At 43.2% G+C, this 21569-nt stretch overlaps 1 protein-coding gene across 6 annotated transcripts in view; it reads right to left on the reverse strand.

The window, feature by feature from the left end:
- Window positions 1–2908: 2908 nt before the first annotated feature.
- Window positions 2909–21569, reverse strand: part of ATP2B3 (ATPase plasma membrane Ca2+ transporting 3) — a 179638-nt gene continuing 160977 nt past the window's right edge. For 2 of the 6 annotated variants that reach the window (XM_087710872.1, XM_087710873.1), the window contains 2 exons: window positions 18968–19121; window positions 6557–6709 (listed from right to left, as the gene is read on the reverse strand). In XM_087710872.1, coding sequence (XP_087566998.1) covers window positions 6684–6709; window positions 18968–19121 — 180 coding nt within the window. In that variant the 3' untranslated portion in view covers window positions 6557–6683. Of the gene's footprint in view, window positions 6710–18956; window positions 19122–21569 lie in introns of those variants that run through there. The other 4 variants (XM_087710870.1, XM_087710871.1, XM_087710875.1 and 1 more) reach the window with 3 other exon arrangements.

Consider the following 21569-nt stretch of genomic DNA (forward strand, 5'->3'; position numbering starts at 1 on the left):
TGAGCCAGTGATGGCTGAAGATGTTTCTGCAGTCATGTCGCCAGTATGACATCACAGAGCGCTGTTATGTTCCCACTGAAACGGTACCTATTTATCTATTCATATTTGCATGCTTCCAAACTGTTAAGTGGGCAGGAGCTAGGCGCAGACAGGAGCTCACCCCAACACACAATGCTTGGGTCTCAAACCTGTGCTGTTGGCTTTCCAGCTGACAAGCCCAGTATCTTAACCGCTGAGCCATCTTGCTGTCCATACCTTATTGTTGTGACCCAGCAGGAGCCGTTGGAGCTGCCGATGGACTCCGATAGCGAGGGACCCTATGAGTCGGCTCTGGAAAATGTGGAGGACCCTGGGCAGGATTTAGACTCTGAGCAGGGACCAGAGAGGCTGGTTGGCCACCAGGAGGTGCCTGAGGCATGGAGCAGTGGTGAAGATCAAAGGGAGTTTGTCCCTGATGCCAGGCAAAGAAGGGCAGAGAAACGGAGGCGGCAGTTACGGAGACAGACTCATAAGAGATAATCCAGCCCAGGTGGTTGTGGCTTTGCTCCTCCCAAGAGAGTATATAAGAAGAGACTTTGGGAGGAGACCTTTTGCAGGACGCAACCGTTCATACCAAGCTGGAGAAGCTCTTGTGTGTATTGTATCTCTTATCTGTGGGAGTCTGGGTTGCTGCCACCGTCTTGTGAGTAATTACAGTGAATAAAGTGTGGCTAACAGTAAGCCTGTGTCGGCGTTAATCACCAGACGGAGGGGGGTCAGAACACCTTATTATGAAATTCCCTTAATTTTTGCCTAATTTGTATTGGAGAGAGAATTCTGAAAGAGACACATCTTCAGCCAGATCCAGCAGGGCAGTTCTAGTACCTCATGTAATTCAGTTGCTGCATATTTCTTGTCTTAACAGAATAGCCAGATATAGTTACTACAAATACTATTCTTCTGCAAGGAAGCAGAGAACGTTGTGCTAGATATCTGAGTAAAGTTGACTCAACCTTTAAAGGAAATACACTACAAGTCAGCTACTCTTGAATTTTACCTTCTGTCTAGGAATTGGTAACAGTGCATTAATGTAAGCCGCCCAGAGTCGCCTTGAAGTGAGATGGGTGACAAATCAATCAAATAAGTAAATAAATTAAAGATAGATATTAATGCAGTGTTTCTCAACCTTGGCAACTTGAAGATGTCCGGACTTCAACTCCCAGAATTCCCCAGCCAGCGAATGCTGGCTGGGGAATTCTGGGAGTTGAAGTCCGGACATCTTCAAGTTGCCAAGGTTGAGAAACACTGTATTAATGCAATCCTAATTAGGCTGTAGCTTGTCTCCCTGGAGCATCAGCTGTTCCTTAAACACGGCCCACTGTTTACGGTGATTGCTTGTCTGTGCCAGTTGGCCATTCATGAACTCTGAAGCTCTTTGTTTCAGCCGTTTCTAAACTGACTGACGTTTGCCAGGCATTTGCAATATACGAGCACGCGCACAAATGCAAACACATCATATCCATACATTGTTTCAAGCCGTCAACTAGAATTTGGTGCGGAATTCAAAAATTGAGTTGGGACTCTGTTCCAGACACAGGACAGAAGAACTTAAATGCATCTTTTCAGTCTTTCCATGAAAAAAAAAATCTATTGCTCCAGGTTCTGTAATGATGCTCTTAAGCAGCTGGAAATCAGAAATGTTTAGTGTTCCGTGACCCGTCAAATGCGCGCCCAACAAAAGCGCGCCGACAAAACCGTGCCAAGAAAACCGCGAGGTCGAAAGCGCTCCCAAAAAGAGCGCCGACAAAACTGCGCCCACAAAAGCGTGATTAGGGTTAAGGTAAGAGTTAGGCTTAGGGTTAGGTTTAGGATTAAGGTTATTACGTTGTTACTACGTTGTTTTTGCGTTGTTTCTTGATGGCGCGCTTGCATCGGCACCCATTTGTCGGCGCGCTTCTATGGGCGCGATTTCGACCTCGCGGTTTTCTCGCCGCGGTTTTGTCGGCGCGCTTTTGTCAGGCGCGCATTTGTCGGTGAACCTTAGTGTTCTACTTTGGATTATCCAGAGATTCACCAGCAGATCCTAAACTATCTTCTTTCTGGATCTGATGCATTTACATCAATGCATGATGTATCCTACGTAAATTCATCATGCATTAAAAGGAGGGAACAGTGATAAAGTGGTGTGATAGGAACAGATTCAGGTAGATTGGTAATACCTACTAGTCCATTGTTTGGCTGTTCATTATGCTCCAGAATTTGTGGTAGTGATATTTCCTAGTCCTTCCTATTGAGGCCAAGGACTAAGCTGGAGATTTTCAGCTTCTAAAGTTTGACTCCGGTATTGAATTACAGATAATCTGCATAAGTATTGCTATACAGAATTAAGTCCAGGATGCAGCTAAGTACAACAAAAGAGTGTTTTAAAAACTACTATAAGAAGCAGGGGTGGGTTTCAGGCGGTTCGCGGCGGTCCCCGCGAACCAGTTGGTCGACGAACCCGGAAGTAAGTAACTTCCGGGAACGCCGAAGGATCCACCCGCCCACCCGCGTTTCTTACCCGGTTTTGACGAGTTCTGCGCTTCCACGCATGCGCAGAACGCATACAGCGCCTGCGCGATCCTCCAGGAGCAGCTGGAGCATCGCACAGGCACTAGTACGCATGCGTGCACTGCGCGCGTGCACAAGGACGCCGGCGGCCCCGTTCCAACCGAACCGGTTGGAACGGGGCGAGAAACCCACCCCTGATAAGAAGTGATAGGTTTTGTTCACGTGAGTCTCTTTTACTGAATGAGGCTAGTTTCCCCCAATAACCCGATGGCTTTTGTAATAATCAGATCCATTTTAATAAAACCAGTTCCTGGCTACTTCGAGCTTTATGCTTGTGGATTTTTTTCAGTCTCTTTCATTAGGACAAATGTACAAGCACTGTTTTTTAAACTTATTTATTATTCTTTTTTTAAAAAAATCCCCTTCATCCTCTTCCCATTAGAATATGGTTTAGAAAAGAAATGTCCCCCCCAACAAGAATGGATTCTTCTCCCCTCTTCCCCCTTGGAGTGAATGTCCTTTTCCTTCCCAAGTTGTGAACAAAACTCACTTGTAAATGGCTGGCAAATTTACAGCGACAAAAGTGACCTTTTTCTTTGTTTGAATATTTTTTTTTAAATATTTATAATTGTTTCTATCAATAATATCTACAATATTGAATGAAAAGAAGCCCAAGTTGAGACAAAAGTGTTCCTTGGCTCCATTCCCCTTCCCTGAAAACTAAATTATTTTAAGATTTTGGATTTTTTTTTTTAAAAAAGAAAACATTCAGATGAGGGAAAAAAGCAGAAAAAAAGCTCGCTTTTGTTATTTTGTTCTTAGAAAGAAAAGACGGCAACAAAGAGATTTACAGATGGGTTTGGCATTTGCCCTTCCGAAGGAGGGATGGCTTTTCTGATAGTGCTGTAGCTGGTATTTTCAAGCAGGCTTGCCCTAGGAAATACAAAACATGTAACATATTGAATCATGATGAATGGTCAGTTGTAATGTGATGGGTGGAGGAAAATGACGCTGCCAAGAGTTCTAGAGGGTCTCATCTCTGCGGCTAAGTCAAACATCTCTAAGTCAAAACATCTCTAAGTCAAACAGTCTGAGGATGTGTGCCCTTCACCCCTCACCAAGTACTACTGGGTCATCCTATCTGACTGAGAACCAGGACTGCCTTTCAGATGGCAGCTGGTGGCACTCCATGTTTGAAAACTATTAGGGATTGAAGCTTTTCAGCAAACTTTCATATTGAAAGGATTTGGACCCTCATAATTCATTTAAGACCATACATAATTTTTTGTCCCTGGCAACCTTTACCTCTTCTACAGCATTTTATTGCCCACTACAATATCAACTTTTACTGTTAATGTAGATATTTTAGATTTGTATTGTTTGGGGGGGGGGGGATGCTGAAATCATGTTTAACCCAGTGCCCTTCTGGTGATAAAAAAATAATAATTTGATAGTTATATATGACAAAATCCAATATACTGGTACTCTCTTGAATTTTGATCAGCGCAGGGCCTAGTTGATGCTGTACGATTATTTTCAGTATGTCCCTCTGTAACTGGCCTAACGTGTATTACTGAAACTTTTAAATGTGGTGGTCTTCACTCAGCCACAAGTGCCTTAGACAATTTGCTCATTTCCTCTCAGCCAGCACAGGATTATTAGCAATAGCAATAGCGGTTAGACTTATATACCGCTTCATAGGGCTTTTAGCCCTCTCTAAGCGGTTTACAGAGTCAGCATATTGCCCCCAACAACAATCTGGGTCCTCATTTTACCCACCTCGGAAGGATGGAAGGCTGAGTCAACCCTGAGCCGGTGAGATTTGAACAGCCGAACTGCAGAACTGCAGTCAGCTGAAGTAGCCTGCAGTGCTGCATTTAACCACTGCGCCACCTCGGCTCTTGTAAAACTTTAAACTTTATTGTAAAGTTAACACAAAACAATCCATAGCAGCCTACTTAGAGCTTCTGAGAGGATATAAGTGAAATGTTAAGTCTACTCGGAGGATTAGTATAATATAAAAATCAAGAATTTTCAGGAACTATTTCTGTTCTCTTGAGCATTTGATACAGGAGATATAAAGGACTCATAATATGCACTTTCCCACAAATTAGTATTGGCACTGGAAATTTTCAAGGCAGCTTCCCTGAAATGAAGCTCATTTCAGTGTTGCCTATGGATTCCTACATCTGTTTTCCATAATGTTCCTCCAAACCCTCTGTGTACATTCACTCTTGTATTTTGTCTTATTGGCGGGGTTCCCTCCCCCCCCTCCAAGATGCAGTTTGAATTTGCTTATTGAGAGAATTGCTAAGGCTGAGCTCAGTTCCTCGTGTGCAAAGAACTAGACCCAAGGCAAGTTTTGTCATGAAAGTTTGGAATCCATTTGGAATCTCAGAATTAGCACATACTGCCCGAAGAGAAATATCCTCCCAATCAGTGCAAAGTGGGCATTTCGAAGTCATCGTAACTCAACTAGACTCTGGAATAAGATAGCATACAAAAGTAATTTTAAAGTGGTAAATTCAAGCCGCAGTGTGGAGGTGAATAGCCATTATCGGCCATGCAGTCTTGTGCAATCACTGCATGTATATTTTTCTAGGTTTACTCACAACCATGAGGGTAGGAAATCTTTGCGGTGGTAGTTGGTGTTTTGAAAATTAAATGATTCTCAGATATATAATTTTCTGTCAAATCTGTCAAATAATGCATGCTCTAATTTAGTGATCTTACGCAACAGGAAAGATGTTCTGTTCTTTCTTACAAAGTATAAACTTTATCTTCTTTTCCCACCCTAAATTCTCTGTATTGTTCAGTTATTGGATGTTTGGTAAAATCACTACCTAAAGGAAGCATATGGATTGTGAGCACTGGTGGAGGGGAGGGGGGGGGGAGGAAGAGAAATGCCCCCCTCAAATGGGACCCCACTTTTGGTCACTTTTTTTGTGAAATTGCTGAAAAGGCCCAAATTTGTGTCACTGCAATCACACCCTCCTTTCAGTCACACTACATCTGCAACAAAAATAATCATCATCAACATTTTGGTTACTCATTGTTCCACAGTCAATTCCCCTCCTAATAGAAGGGAATCTTTTTTCTTTTTCCTGGCAAATCCTGATATAAAATACAAGCTCCAGCAAACAATGTATTTTTTTTTCTTTTTTCTTTAAAAAAAAGCAAAATTTTGCCCCAGACTGAAATTCCATTGGGGGAGGGGGAAGAAGAAAGGAGAGTTTGATAACAGGCATGCGTTATGATCAGAAAATCCGTTAATACATCTGTCGGTTGGTATCATATATATATGTATATATATATGTATATATATTTTAGGATAATAGTTGTCTAGATTATTCCTCTTTTTTTCCTTTTTTTTTGTTTTGTTTTTCTTCCTTTTTCTGGTGCAAATATAGTTTCTTTTTTTAAACGTTGGGGCCGGGGGGAGAGGAGAAAAAAGAGGTCCCACAAGAAAAAATCAAAGCAACCCCCCCCAATTGCAGAATCATTTGTGGGTTTGGTGAGTGTGGTTGTGTCCAAAAGCACCCCAAAGAACAGATTAGAGAAATGGGTGGTTTTCCTGTACACTCCCTGGGCTCAGCCCGAAGCTCTCGCGTGATTGAAGAAAACTTCTCTCCCCCTCTACGATTTGCTTTCCTTGCATCAAGTCAGCGTGTCTCTGGTTGCCTGAGCCATCCAATGGCAGAAAACCTTGTCCTTTCCAACTCCATTGAGTCCAAGAGGTGAAGTGTCATCTCCTGTCGGCTTCCCATCCTTCCTTAGCTAGCCTACCTCCCGGGAGGAACTGGACACCTCTTGTTGTGAACAAAGTCAATTCAACTGGTTGCATGGTAGGGTTGTGTTAGAGGGAGGTTTCCATGCTGTGGAGTGGGCTAACTGGGCTGCATGAGGAGGTAGGTGTCTTGCTGACATCGGTGCTAAGGTAGATGCCACTGTCGATGGCATTGTTGTTCTTGTTGGGAGATGGTGGGGGACTGGCCCTGAAGTGCTGTCTTAGGGGACCCTCGCTCTCCTCCACGTCTGTATCGTCAATGAGAGGAATGTTGTGGATGTAGTCGTTGATCAAGAACTCAGGCGTTGTCATGAAATTATGGATGGAGGTCTTGGTGTCTTGCTTCTCCAGCCCTTCATAGAGTGAACTACGGAACGCTTTCACTACGCGGATCTGCAGAGAAGGCCAAAAGGAAGGAAAAGAGAGTCAATGAAAAGTTGACTTAGAGCTGCCCAATGCCAGGCCACATTTGCGGATCTTGCTAATTGTCATCCTTTGCCATCTCAGCTTGATCTAGGAGAAGGCTGAAGAGATGGGATAGGAACCATTAATCCTAAATATAATTTCCGCCTGATTCCAGCCACTGGACATAAGGCAGTGCTGCCCAAGTGTTATCAGTGTTTCTCCACTTTGTTGCAAATATCCTAGCAAAGGGGTTCTCTGCACTGAAGGCAACTTGACACTACAAATATGTGTTAAATCCGCATCATTTTAATGGTGATATAATCCTGCAGGACTGTACTTTAGTGGTGAGACTAAAAATTTGTTAGAATTGCCTTCCCTTCCCCATTTAAAACATTGCAATTCCCTTGGGATAAGGAATGACTATTAAGCCAATATAAATATTGTGTCAACATGTGTGGAAAAACTTTTTACTAAGGATGCCAGCAACTGAAAGAATACTTGAAAGGTCTATGCTTACCTACCTTCCAAGGATTATTATGAGCAGAAACTAAAATTACTAAGATAAGATGGTGAAACAGCAGCTGGGTCATGGATGACATCAATTTAATGCTGCTATGCCAGATTCTCACTACCGTATTGCTACTCAGCTCCTCTGCCTCCTCTCTATTCTTGGTGTTTGTCCAATGCTCCCTTTTTTTATTGTCCATAGTTTGTCTTGGGTTAAGAGAGCCGAGGTGGCGCAGTGATTAGGGTGCAGTACTGCAGGCCATTTCAGCTGACTGTTATCTCCAGTTCAGCGGTTCTAATCTCACCGCCTCAAGGTTGACTCAGCCTTCCATCCTTCCGAGGTGGGTGAAATGAGGACCCAGACTGTGGGGGCAATTTACTGACTCTGTAAACCGCTTAGAGAGGGCTGAAAGCCCTATGAAGCGGTATATAAGTCTAACTGCTATTGCTATTGCTATTAATCAGAACTGTTCCTGTGACAAATTGCTTAACATGTAGCTGAGGAGAGAGGAGCCTTCGGTCACAAGGAATAAAACGAAAATGGGCGCAGAACTTAAATGAATGAGACGTGAATGGTTTAAAAAAAAAACAGGGATAGGAAATGAGGGGAATATGTGGACAACTAAATATTATGCTTAGTGACAATCCAGCAATTATAGAAAACAGCGTTTGCATATGCGTGCAATGTGGTGGTGGTGGTGGTGGTATTAGACATGAGTTAAATCTAAAGTAATGGGAATGAAAAAATGAAGGATTCAACCTCATTCAGGAAATGTTCATGTTCTAAGAAGAGCCGAGGTGGCTCAGTGGTTAGAGTGCAGTACTGCAGGCCACTTCAGCTGACTGCTATCTGCAGTTCAGCGGTTCAAATCTCACCGGCTCAAGGTTGATTCAGCCTTCCATCCTTCCGAGGTGGGTAAAATGAGGACCCGGATTGTGGAGGGCGATATGCTGACTCTGTAAACCGCTTAGAGAGGGCTGAAAGCCCTATGAAGCGGTATATAAGTCTAACTGCTATTGCTATTGCTATTGGTTGAAGGATTGGGAATGGCGTTTTGTACTTGCTTGTGGCTTATTGTAAGCTAGTCTTACTTCCTCCATACTGGTTTCTTCCCTGTGACCTGAATCTTGCTCCAAAATGGATGCCAGCATTTCAAAACATGGAGAAAAATCTAATCAAATGGTTCACTAAGAGTCGACCCTGATTTTCTCTTGCTTGTTTCAGCGACATAAATAAATGTACCTGCTGCTTCTTTTAAGGAGGCACTGGGGAAATTCCACCCCACCTCCCTCCCAGTGAACCTGACTGCCAGCTTACATCTCAAGACATTGTGGCTGTAGTGCGTTATGAGTACATATCTCTGGGCACTTTGCATACAGCATGGAGGTCAATGTTTTATAATCTATGGTGGATTTTGGTGTGGAGAAGGAGGGACTTCTCTCATGCTTCTTGGATAGGACTAGCCCCTTTGGTGAAGGCCCAGAAGGTTGGTGATGAAGAGGAGATACATAAATGTTGATAGGGTTTTGCATGCTTAATGGGGAGGAGGAAGATTGAGGCAATCCTAGCCAATTGCATGCGTTTGACTGTCTTCTTGCCACATCATGCTTGGGGGCCAGGATCCAGCTCCTTTATCAAAATGATGAGTTGGGGAGAATCAACCTGAGAAGTCTAAAAGAGAAAGGCAAAGCCCTCCACAAATTAGGAAAAGTAAACAAATTGCAAGCAAAACCAAATGAAGAACAAAACTAAAGCAATTTGGAAGCATGCAGTAATGGCAGAAATGTGGGGTCAGAATTCCCAAAGGCAATTTATAAGATACGGTAAATAATGGAGCAGAAGGAACATGATGTTGGGAAGTTCCTTAATTATCTTTCCTATCTTGGAGAGAAATGTGTATGTGTGAGTGGGAGAGAGAGAGAAAGAGTGAGAGAGAGAGAGAGTGGGAGGGAGGAGAGAGATGAGAGAAGACAGGGGAATAAATAAAACATTTAATTCTAAAAGTATTCAATTGGTTGCTGTGTCTTTACGTATATATGTGTGTAGCAGGGGGCTTATTGCAGAGAGGCAGGGAGGCAGATTGTTGTGCAATCCTGTAAACTGGAGAGACATTACCTTCAAGCCAGAATTCAACAGAGGCTTTGGATCTCAAAGCTAAAATTTCCCTCAGCTTTAGCCAAAGGATCTGAGAAAATGGAAAGATGTTCAGTTTACTTTGCACCATATTTGGAACGTCAGTTTTGGCCTTTAGAGCCAGTTTAGGGTAGTGGTTAAGGCACCAGGCTAGAAACCAAGAGATGGTGAGTTCTAATCCTGCCTTAGGTGTGCAGCCCAGCAGAGGGATCTTGGGCCATTTGTGCTAAGATGAAAGTGACAGCATTGCAAGAATCCCAGCAACTCAATTATGTGGGAGTCAGTTTGATGTAGTGGTTAATGCACCAGGCTAGAAACTGGAAGACTGTGGTGCTAGTCTAAGGTGACCAGATTTTCAGATTGGTAAAGTGGGACACCATTGACCCAGGGGGAACGACACTTCAGAGAAATAAAAACTTTTTTTTTAACGGCGTTCTTTTTAAAATTGTTTTCTTTCTTTTGGAAAATCGGGACTTTTTGAACACACTGCGGGACACGGGACAAATTATTAAAAATCGTGACTGTCCCGCCAAAAGCGGGACGTCTGGTCACCTTATGCTAGTCCTGCCTTAAACACAAAAATGGCTGGGGAACCTTGGGCCAGCCACACTTGCTCAGCCTAGGGAGGAGGCAAGGTCAAACCACTTATGAAATCTTGCCCGGAAAATTGCAAGGGACTTATCCAGATAGTCACAAAGAGTCAACTGTGACTCAATGGCACAAATGAATAAATAATTGGCTTTTAGTCCAAGTCTTAAATTAATCACAGAGAATTATTTTTAACACCAAATTCATGTCAGGATTGAATTCTAAGTATCTTGCTAATTTCATAATTCCTTAATAGAGATTATTCCCTCTGACAATGTCTGGTAAACCCTATTTGCTTTAACACAGTTCAGTGCCGAGTAGATTTTATGTTCCTTATTGTGAAGTTGGAAATAATCTGCTGTGATCTAACCCTAGTTTCTGTACAGACATCTTCAAAATAAATTGGGGCATTGATTATTAAATTGTTCCATTTCAAGAGGATTGGTATGTCGCATCCACTGTTAACTTCTGAACGGGGAACCATTTTGATTTTCTGCTTAAATCCAAAATGGCTTCTGTTAATTTTATTTAAGCAAAACATTATTGTTTTGTTTCCTTAATATTTCTTGTTTTCAGATCTGCTGGATCATACAACCACTTTGAGGATGGTGGAAAACATTTTTAGGAAGGGGATACTTTTAAGTACAAAAGGAGAAAAATAGCTGCATGTGACTTGACATCAAGTGCATTTGGATCTGCAACTCAGAGGGCAGAAGGAGAGAGAAGCATCTGTCGGTTATTAACGATATGCTTCAGTTCTTTGTTTGCAAAATGTGAAGGAGAAGTGCGCCCTATTTATTTTGCAGAGGTATCTTGATTTGCCTACCTACATATATGCAACCTCAGCTAGGCCCATCTCCATTTGGGAGTGGGTTTGGTATGTTCTTATATAGAGCCGAGGTGGCGCAGTGGTTAAATGCAGCACTGCAGGCTACTTCAGCTGACTGCAGTTCTGCAGTTCGGCTGTTCAAATCTCAGCGGCTCAGGGTTGACTCAGCCTTCCATCCTTCCGAGGTGGATAAAATGAGGACCCGGATTGTTGTTGGGGGCAATATGCTGACTCTGTAAACCGCTTAGAGAGGGCTGAAAGCCCTATGAAGCGGTATATAAGTCCAACTGCTATTGCTAACTGCTATATATGCCTCACCAAACCCAACAGATAGTGGATAGGCTACCCAACTGGGCTAAACATTTCAGCAGATAGGCTAGAAGTTAAGTTGAACTGAAGGAAAAAAATGAAAGAATGCCTTTTTTTTCCACCCTTAAAATGACTGGAAACATGAAATAATTGTTATTCTGGGGAGGGAGAGAGGGAGGGAGGAGAAACCAACCAAAACCAGCATTCCCCAAGTATCTGTTCAGTTTTGTTGTTGACATCATCATCAGGCTTGATCCCTAAATCAAGCCATGGACCCCGTGGGCAAGCTGACCTCTTGGAAAGAAGCACACGGTGCTGTGCAAATGGAAGTGCATGATGGTTGGCAGCTGCCGACACATACAGCGAAAAGCCCCGCGGGAGACTTCCAAGGTGCATGTGGCAAAAGCAGAGATGGCGGGTGGGGGGGAGAGGTGGCTTTCATGCTGCAAGTAAGTCAGGGCGGGAAGTCCCAGAGAGACTTCAGAAAAGCGGAACGGCACAGACACACAGTGGAAAACGCCTCCAGTCACAGCCGCAGGAGAGGAAGAGAAGAGAAAAGACCCATGCATTGTTGCAACAGTACAGTAAACGTTCGAGTATTGAGGCCCATCCTTGCTGTTTAGGGGAGGAGACGAGGGAAGAAGGGTGGGGGATAATGAGTTCATGCTCGGCCATCGGGGCCCTCTGTCCATGCCTCACAGGCCTCCCTCCTGCCCCTACAGTGGCCAGAAGCGACAAGAGAGAAGATGAGCCAGCAAGTTGAGGTGAAAAAGCACAAGGTGGTGATGGGGAACCCTTCCAGGACATCCATTCTTCAGGCACCCTCTGCAATTGGCATTTGATTCCTTAGCGTTACCCTGCACCGAAGCGTTTGGAAAATCTGAGTGGAAGTGTTTCGCTGTCTTCGCCGCATATTTATGTCTCTACTACAGAGGTTAACTGGTTTAATAAGCATTCCTTATTAAGTTCAGAGCCACAAGCTTTGCTAATATATTCCCTAAGGGAAAGTGATGTGTGCTAAAAAGTCTTTATCAGCATCTGTGCTATTATTAACTACCTGAAACTTCAGATCTGGGTTTAAACAATGGTGGGAATTTTGCATGAATTTATGGCCCTTTCCTTAACCAGGGAAAACAGCTGGTTCTCATCTCTTCATTAAAAGCCAAAGGTCAATCAACCTGCCACATTTTAGCTGCTAGGATCTAACATGATCCAGAGGTAAAACTGTGGGTAGATTAAAGAGCAGGACTATTGCAAACAGAGGTTGATTAATTTTGAATTCCTGAACCCAAAGTACACGTACTCATATATGAAATGATAATTTTTGCAAGCAATTTCTGCCTGACTCCAATGGCATGGGTTCATATTTCTCTTTTAGCTCCGATTCGAAAACAGCTGCCACGCCTCAGGAATAAAGCAAAACCTGCATGTGTCCAGCTCTTCCTTAAAATCCCTAAATTATAGGCAGAGATCCTTAAATGATACAGCTTATGGCTGTTTCGAAGTGATAACTAGCCTGTAATGACTGGATCTAGCAAATCTTTGGAATGGAGATAAGCTGAACATGCATTTTTAGGAGTTGTTACAAGGTACTTCATCATTGAGCCAAATTTTACAGGAACTATACGGGATGTAGATTTCAGAAAATAGACACCTCTTCTTTATTATTACAGTGTTACAATATCTGCATGTTTTAGGGCTTGAAAAATGAAAGATAAGTAAAGATATTTAAGTATGGGAATCTGGCATGTTATTGCTCAAATTCTCATTAGTGTTTTATTACCACACTCATAAAATTATCTGTGGATAATAATTATCAGTGGTTAATAAAATTACCAAAGATTGAGTGGGCAATCCTTCAGTGACAGGAGATATATGGGTAGTCCTCGATTTACAACCACAATTGAGCCCAAAATTTATGTTGTTAAGTGAAATAGTTGTTAAATGAACTTTGCCTTTTCTTGCCACGGTTGTTAAATGATATGTTGGTAGTTGATAAGTCAGGAACCCAGTTGTCAAGTGAATCTGGCTTCACCATTGACTTTGCTTGCCAGAGAGTCACAAAAGGTGATCGCATGAACTTGGGCCATAGCAACAGTCATAAATATGAACCTGTTGTCAAGCATCTGAACTTTGGTCACATGATCATGGGGATGCTGCAAAGATCCTAAGTATGAAAAACTCTCATGGGTCACAATTTTCAGTGTCGTCGTAACTTTGAATGGTCACTAAATGAATGAACTGTAAGTCAAGGACTCCTTATACTTCAAAAACACCAAGGGAGTGAGAATAGGATTTCCAAGTGGTTTGTATCATTGTGGCTTTGGTTTTTTTTGAGAGGTGCTCCTTTGGGGCACCTATTAAGGTGCAATAAAAACTCAAATGTCATTTTCACTTTGGTACTAGAAACTATTAGGCAGTTTCATCTTAATTTCTTAGCAGTTTGGCTGCACGGTTTCTGAAAACTTCTGGAATTGCAATAATAATAATAATAATAATAATAATAATAATAATAATAATAATAATAATAATAATAATAATAATAATAATAATGGGAAAGGGAGATAAATTGGATCACTCTCTTTGGTATGTGACTCCAAATGAGTCCCTGCTGTGGAAAATGTGGTCTTGTGTAGAGAGATTTCACGTATTATAAATTAGGGGTTCCGCTCTTGGTGGAATTTGGGGAAACCCTGCCAAGGTTAGCTCCTATTGGTGCATGTAGTGCTCAAAATCCCCATGAATAAGCAAAAAGCAGCAGTGATGGGATGACTTTAGGAGAAGAAGAAAAAAATAAAAAAAATAAAGGAATTGTGGGAGGGAGGGAGTGTTTCCTTGTGTTTTTTTTTTATTAAACATGAAAGGAAATTTCCAGCTGGTATAGAGGTGGCTCCATCCATGACATCTTGGAAGCTGAAAAGCAAAAAGGGAGGGAAACTTCATAAGGGAGAGGGTACCCGGGGCAGGGTATTCATTTCAGGCTCCAGAGAGAGAAGATTTTTTAAAAATTCTGATTTTATGTTTTTTAGGACAGCAGCTGTTGTTCCAGGCCAAAGCAGTACCTTAATTTGACAAAGCTATAAGCCAAGTCTATAGGTCTTATGGCCGCCTTTTTTATTTCTTTGAAAAGGTTTATGGTTGCAGTTTAAATATTGCAATTTGCAGTCTTATAACTGAACACCGCTAGAGAATTTGTGAGGTTCCACTAGCCTTCCGATGTTAATTCCTTCAACTTATAATATCTTGATATTGCTTATCGATTAAATGAAACTGAACTATTGTTCTCTGAGCAATAAACAAATTATAATTCCTGTTTTTTTTTAAATACACTTTTGAAGAGAGAGGGGATTGGTGTTTGAATCTTTGATCTTGCTGGTAAAGTGAATGCAATGGGAGAGCAAAGTTATTTCACCTAAGTAAACTCAAAATGTGTCATGATTCAGTTAACAAATGAAATGTGTCTAATGAAAGACGTACTTATTCATTTGAATGATTTATATAGTTGCCTCTCTCACAATAGTGACTTTGTACACTGTGTTGGTGTGACTTCTATCACAGTCCACAGTCTATATAGCAATGTTGGTGAAACTTTTTGGCACCGAGTGCCAAAATGGGAGTGTGCATGGGGGGGGGGGACGCCAGGAAGAGCAGCTCCTCGGCGTGTATGTGTGGGAGCGCCGGAAACCGGAAGATCAGTTGGGAGCTTGTGGTTTCCAGTGCTTACGTGCCAGTCACCTAGTCTTCCGGTTTCCGGCGTGCGTGCGTGCGCAAAGACCAGCTGGCCAGCACCCCCTTGCGTGTGGAGCAAGGAAAAACAGGTTTCATCTGTACTCAGTTCATTTGTACTCTCAATGCAGACTCTGTCTTTAAAGAGTGCATTAAACAAAACTGAGAAAACTGAGGAAACATTAATTCACCAAAACCTGGACTATTAATATTAAAGGCACAAGGAGCATATCAGGAAAAAAAAAAGGAGGGGGAAAGGGAGGAAGGGAAATAGCTGGAAGTCAGGCCAGATCCTGCTTCCATCAGGGGTGTCAAACTCAATGTCAGGCCTGCAGTCATATTCCTTTTAGGATCTTTGGCCTGCCACACTCTCTGTTATTTTCTATGCTATTACTAGCCATGACACTCAATTTCATTGAGGGCCGCATCAGGGTTGTGTTTGACCTGGTTCACCGACAAATGCGCGCTCGACAAAAGCGCGCTGACGAAACCGCAGCGAGAAAACTGCGAGTTCTGAATCACGCTGATGAATGAGTGCAGAAGCGCGCCGACAACAGCGCCCCGACAAAAGCACACCAAGAAAAGCGCGCCTTCAATGAACAATAACCACGAGTTCTAAACCTAACCCTAAACCTAACCTTAAACCCAACCCTAAACCTAAACCTAAACCTAAACCTAACCCTAACCCTAAACCTAATCCTAAACCTAACCCTAAACCTAATCCTAAACCTAACCCTAAACCTAACCCTAAACCTAACCCTAAACCTAACCCTAAACCTAATCCTAAACCTAACCCTAAACCTAATCCTAAACCGAACCCTAAACCGAACCCTAAACCTAACTTTTACCTTAATTGAAATTGCGCTTTTGTGGGCGCAGTTTTGTCGGTGCGTTGTTGTGGCGCGTTTATGACATTGCGGTTTTCTTACCGCGGTTTCGTCGGCAAGCTTTTTTTCGTGCGCGCATTTGTCGGGTCATGGTTTGACCTTGGGGGCGGGCATCGTCAGGCTGGGTGTGGCCAGCTCAATATCACTCACGGTGGCCAAGTGCTAAGGCAGGACTTCCCTCAGACCCTCCCTCCCATTATAACCTTCTTTCCTTCCTTTTCTTCTTTTTCCTTCTCTTCCTTCTCCTTTCTTCTTCCTTTTCCTCCTTCCTTATTTTTCCTTCCTTGCTCTCTTCCCATCTTCCCTTATTTTTTCTTTGTCTTTCCTCTTTCCCTTTCTCCTTTCCCGTCCCTTCTTGGATGCTCTAATGCAAAAGGGGAAATATTTGCTTTTCATTTGTTTTGCTAGCCTTGTGCCAGTAAAAACGGAGCTGGGGCGGGGGAGCTTTGAGGTAAAGTGAGATCTTGGGTGCCAAAACACTGTGCCCACATAGGCCTGCTGGAAAGCGGGTTTATTTATTATTTTTTTAGGCTGAAACTGCACTGAAATAAAGACTTTTACACGGGGGACTTTGACCTCAGAGGGTTTTTTTGGGGGGAGAATGTGGTAATAGACAAGCATTCGGACAATGGAAGCTGCTAATTGGCCTTTCACAGACCAAAAATGTTTCAATCTATTCTGTGAGCCTGAAAAGACAAGATTCCCCCGTGGAAAATTTAGGGAGGAGAAACCCATTTGCCATCCATAACATGATTCCTAAAAAAAGAAATATAATTATCAGAAACGAAAAGAAAAAAGGAACAGAAACACAACAGCATTTCCAAGATGCAGAAGGTGGGAAAAGATTCCCAAGGACATTAAAGTGATGGATATCAATTGCCCAAAGAGCGGACAGCAGCTCGCTGGAAGGGAGGAAAAGAGTTTAATATAAAGGCAGCCTTTAGAGAGACAGAGAGAGAGAGAGAAAGAGAGAAAGAGAGAGAGAGAGAGCTGCTAAAAGTGCAGCAAAGATGACAAGGCCATACTCGAAGGTTTACGTTGTAGGTTATGCCCCCATTGAAAAGCAAGATCAGTGCATGTCATACCAAAAGGCACCATGAATCTACCACACCACACCACAATGCCGGCATGACCACCAGCATGGCTTTGACTGGTTAAAAGAAAAACCGAAACAAAAAGAAATCATTGAAATATTCTAAACAAACCAACTTGCCAAGAATATACCTGGGACCGGCAGCTGGAGAACATGGTGGCTTACCTTTGTGGATCTTTCAATTGTTGTGCCAAAAAAATGAGAAATAACTCTTTTCAAGTAGGCAAGGAAGAATTGGTACAGTTTTTGATGAGCGATGGGGTGGGTGAGGGAACAGAAAAGGGGGATAAAAGGAGCAGGGGAACCATTTCTTTTCACTGACATACAGAGGAACTGATCCATGACATCACGGAGGTGCCTTCAAGAAACACGTTCTTGTCTTTCACTTAAGAGGTCCACTTTCCTGACTTCCCATCCCCAGAATTCTGCATTTCTGTCAATATTTTAGTCTTTTCTATGGACACCTTTTAAAACTCTTGAATGTCCAACCCAAGGCAGCATCTTTTTCTCAGAACCAATCTTCTTCAGAGTGATTCTTGTTTGTTCAGAAACTTCCTACAATAAACCCCTTGCTGTTAATGATAGATGAATAGTTATCTCCTTTGCAATTTCTTCCACCCTATCCGCTCTCTAGATCAGTCTTTCTCAACCTTGGCAACTTGAAGATGTCTGGACTTCAACTCCCAGAATTCCCCAGCCAGCATTTGCTGGCTAGGGAATTCTGGGAGTTGAAGTCCGGACATCTTCAAGTTGCCAAGGTTGAAAAACACTGCTCTAGATTACAAATCCGAGCCAGTTTTTAAATCCATTTCACTATTCAACCATCCATCAGGGACCTTAGAACATATTTTTCACTCTAAGGATTATATTAAGGCTATTTGAATTGTCATGGCTTCAGACCAGGATTCTTTGAGAAATCTGCACTTTCTACTACTAACCTTCATTGCTTTAGTTCATCTGGTCCATCGGGATGTGGGAGAATGCTGTTTCAGTTGTCTCTAGCGAAGATGTGCCCAGAAGCAGAGATTTATGACAGCTCCTCCCCAACCCCACTGGGAAAAACATTTGGAGCAAAATTATATAACTCCGAAGATTCTTTGGAGGCAGGCGTACCTCTAAACCTGTTTTTAGGGCAATTTAGTGCGAAGGGCGGATGGCAAACTATCTTTGAACTTGTAGAGCCGTCTCCATGAGAATCTGATTTGGAGCAGTTTCGCTTTATTCTAAAGGGCGTTCCGGTTGCCTCCAGATTTAATTCAGACCATCATTGCCTTGATCTTCCTACCAAGGTGGCGCAGTGGTTAAATGCAGCACTGCAGGCTACTGCTAGATCAGCAGGTCAGCGGTTCAAATCTCACCGGCTCAGGGTTGACTCAGCCTTCCATCCTTCCGAGGTGGGTAAAATGAGGACCCGGATTGTTGGGGGCAATATGCTGACTCTCTGTAAACCGCTTAGAGAGGCCTGAAAGGCCTATGAAGCGGTATATAAGTCTACTGCTATACTAAGTCACTGAGGCAGGAATATAAAAATCTACTCCAAATGTTTTGTGCCCTGATCTGGAATTTGCCCCTTTGCGCTCTCTGTGCCTCCTTCCCCATCTCTTACATGCAACAGCAAGTGACACACACCAAACGACACAATAAACACCAATCACTGTCAAAATGCGTGGCTAGATCAAGAAATGAGGGCTGGATCCCCAGCTGGCGTCCTTTCCCCTTGCTCCCTCTCATCTGAGCGCTCAGCTCCTCCCCATGGCCCAGCCCGCACCCCACCAGCTGGGGATCTGACTCCAGTCCATTAAAAACCAGCAGCCACGGAGAGAGAAAGTGAACGAGGCGAGCAAACCAAGGAGAGAGAGAGAGAGAGAAGGGGGTGCAGGTGGTTAAAGAAGGAGAGGCAAAGCGTAGAAATTGTATGGCTTGATAGAAGTTGGGAATCCGGCCTGCCTGAGGCCGGACAGAGTTAAAAACGGAAAGAAATCATATTGCAACGGTGGCTGCAGCAACGAGGGACTGAGGGATGGGGGGAGTGGGTGGATAGAGAGAGAGAGAGAGAAGGGAAGGGATATTGTAGGAAGGGCAGAAATAGAATGGGGTGGGGTGGGGTGGGGGGTTCGGTCTTGTTTTGCTTTTTGTTTTAAATCACAAGCAGTAAGAGGAAATCAAGACTCACTCCCGGTACCGGCGCTGGCATTTGCGGCGGAGAGAATTACGTGAGTGGGGGTAGAAATATTGGTTACATCGTGCAGTTGACTGAGGACGGAAGAACGGCGTCGGACAGCCCCCTGAAAGGAGCCGCTTCTCTTGAAGGTGCTAACTACCTCCATCTGCAGGAGAGAAAATGAGATAGAAAATTTGGGTGGCAGCGGACAGTGGCTGCAAATGGAACAGCCCGTGCCAGCCAAAATTGGCCATGCTGGGTACTTGGCCTCCTGCCAAAGACCGTGAAGCATTGTGTGCCAGAGACCAGCTGGTGGGAGTCGGCACCACCCTGATGTTCTTTGATGGAGAAAGCAAGTTGCACCAGCAGAAGATCGAGGAAACTGGTCACCCCAAAGGCTCCGTTTCTGGATCGTTGACACAAAAGTACAAACCCACGGTTATGTTACTCCAGAATTGTTCAGGGAAAAACCAATCACTGGATAAATAGATGCCCACCCTCCTATTAAGAACAGAGCACAAGGCACACCTGAACTGTCAAACTCACTGCCGGAAGATGTGCTGAAGGGCTACGCGTCAAGATGAATCATAGAGACACATAATTCCACCTTTTGAGTATCACCAGACAGCCTCAGGCAAGGAGAAAGGGTTATAAAAACATTTCCAAAATCTCAAATTGCTGTGTTTGAATTACTTTTATAATTTTGGTCTTCAAAAACCCACCCTTCTCACCCGTATCTTTGTTTTAGCGTGACTAAGGGATTGCATATTGGAGAGCGAACAGTACAGAGGAGGTAAAGGCTTGAGGGATGGCCCAGCATAGGAAGATGTTTGAGCATCAACTTGATTGCATCTCAGAGGATCTCAATTTATCCTACACTAGTGTTGTTCCTTCCTGTTTTCAAATTCAAAAGTAAAACGAAAAGTATACTATTGCTGTCAGGACACATCTGGGCCCAGGGTTTCAGTCATCACTCTGCATGGGTTCAGTAAGGATAGAGCTGAGGTGGCGCAGTGGTTAGAGTGCAGCACTGCAGGCTATTTCAGCTGACTGCAGTTCAGCAGTTCGGCGGTTCAAATCTCACCGACACAAGGTTGACTCAGCCTTCCATTCTTCCGAGGTGGGTGAAATGAGGACCTGGATTGTTGGGGGCGATATGCTGACTCTGTAAACCGCTTAGAGAGGGCTGAAAGCCCTATGAAGCGGTATATAAGTCTAACTGCTATTGCTATTGCTATTGAGAAAGCTCCAACTTCCAGACATTCTTGAATTTTACAATTTCTTCATTCACAGGGATGGACCCTTGGATAACATTGTGCTTCATTTTTTTGACTCTTTCTGAGCATAGATCACTACAGTATATAAAAGGCTACACTTACAATGTGCCCAACACTCTAAATTTTCCTACTTGTAAAAATCCACACTTGCTGAGTCTAGTGCATATTTTCACCTAAATATGGCTGAAATTTCTCCTGAGGCCAAGACCTCCATCCTGCACGTTCTTCCAAGTGCTGAAATGGATTGATCTGGCATTTGAATTTTAGCTTGAGCTTGAAAATAAAACAAGGGCTTCCACAACTTGTCCTAAATTGTGTAGCGTCCCCAGCTCCCTTTTCCCTGCTCAATATCCCTTCACTTCTGCCCTCAAAGCATCAATTTACTCTGCCTAATTATAGGACTAGCCCTATAATGGAACATAGAGATCTACTTCCCATGGATAGGAGAGGAAATTTTAATCCTTTTCTGATGTTTCCACAGTATTTTCAAATAAACGTTTAGTTTCAAAATGGCCGGACATAAACCTGAATAAGCATGATAACTCAGAAGGCCTACCAAATATACTACTTCGCAAATAGTATGAGCCGAGGTGGAGCAGTGGTTAAACGCAGCACTGCAGGCTACTTCAGCTGAATGCAGTTCTGCAGTTCGGCTGTTCAAATCTCACCGGCTCAGGGTTGACTCAGCCTTCCATCCTTCCGAGGTGGGTGAAATGAGGACCTGGATTGTTGGGGGCGATATGCTGACTCTGTAAACCGCTTAGAGAGGGCTGAAAGCCCTATGAAGCGGTATATAAGTCTAACTGCTATTGCTATTGCTATTGAGAAAGCTCCAACTTCCAGACATTCTTGAATTTTACAATTTCTTCATTCACAGGGATGGACCCTTGGATAACATTGTGCTTCATTTTTTTGACTCTTTCTGAGCATAGATCACTACAGTATATAAAAGGCTACACTTACAATGTGCCCAACACTCTAAATTTTCCTACTTGTAAAAATCCACACTTGCTGAGTCTAGTGCATATTTTCACCTAAATATGGCTGAAATTTCTCCTGAGGCCAAGACCTCCATCCTGCACGTTCTTCCAAGTGCTGAAATGGATTGATCTGGCATTTGAATTTTAGCTTGAGCTTGAAAATAAAACAAGGGCTTCCACAACTTGTCCTAAATTGTGTAGCGTCCCCAGCTCCCTTTTCCCTGCTCAATATCCCTTCACTTCTGCCCTCAAAGCATCAATTTACTCTGCCTAATTATAGGACTAGCCCTATAATGGAACATAGAGATCTACTTCCCATGGATAGGAGAGGAAATTTTAATCCTTTTCTGATGTTTC

Source organism: Thamnophis sirtalis, unplaced genomic scaffold (genome assembly GCF_051295495.1).
Source record: "Thamnophis sirtalis isolate CommonGarterSnake01/CBP01778 unplaced genomic scaffold, rThaSir2_p1.2 scaffold_3, whole genome shotgun sequence".
Taxonomy (NCBI): domain Eukaryota; kingdom Metazoa; phylum Chordata; class Lepidosauria; order Squamata; family Natricidae; genus Thamnophis; species Thamnophis sirtalis.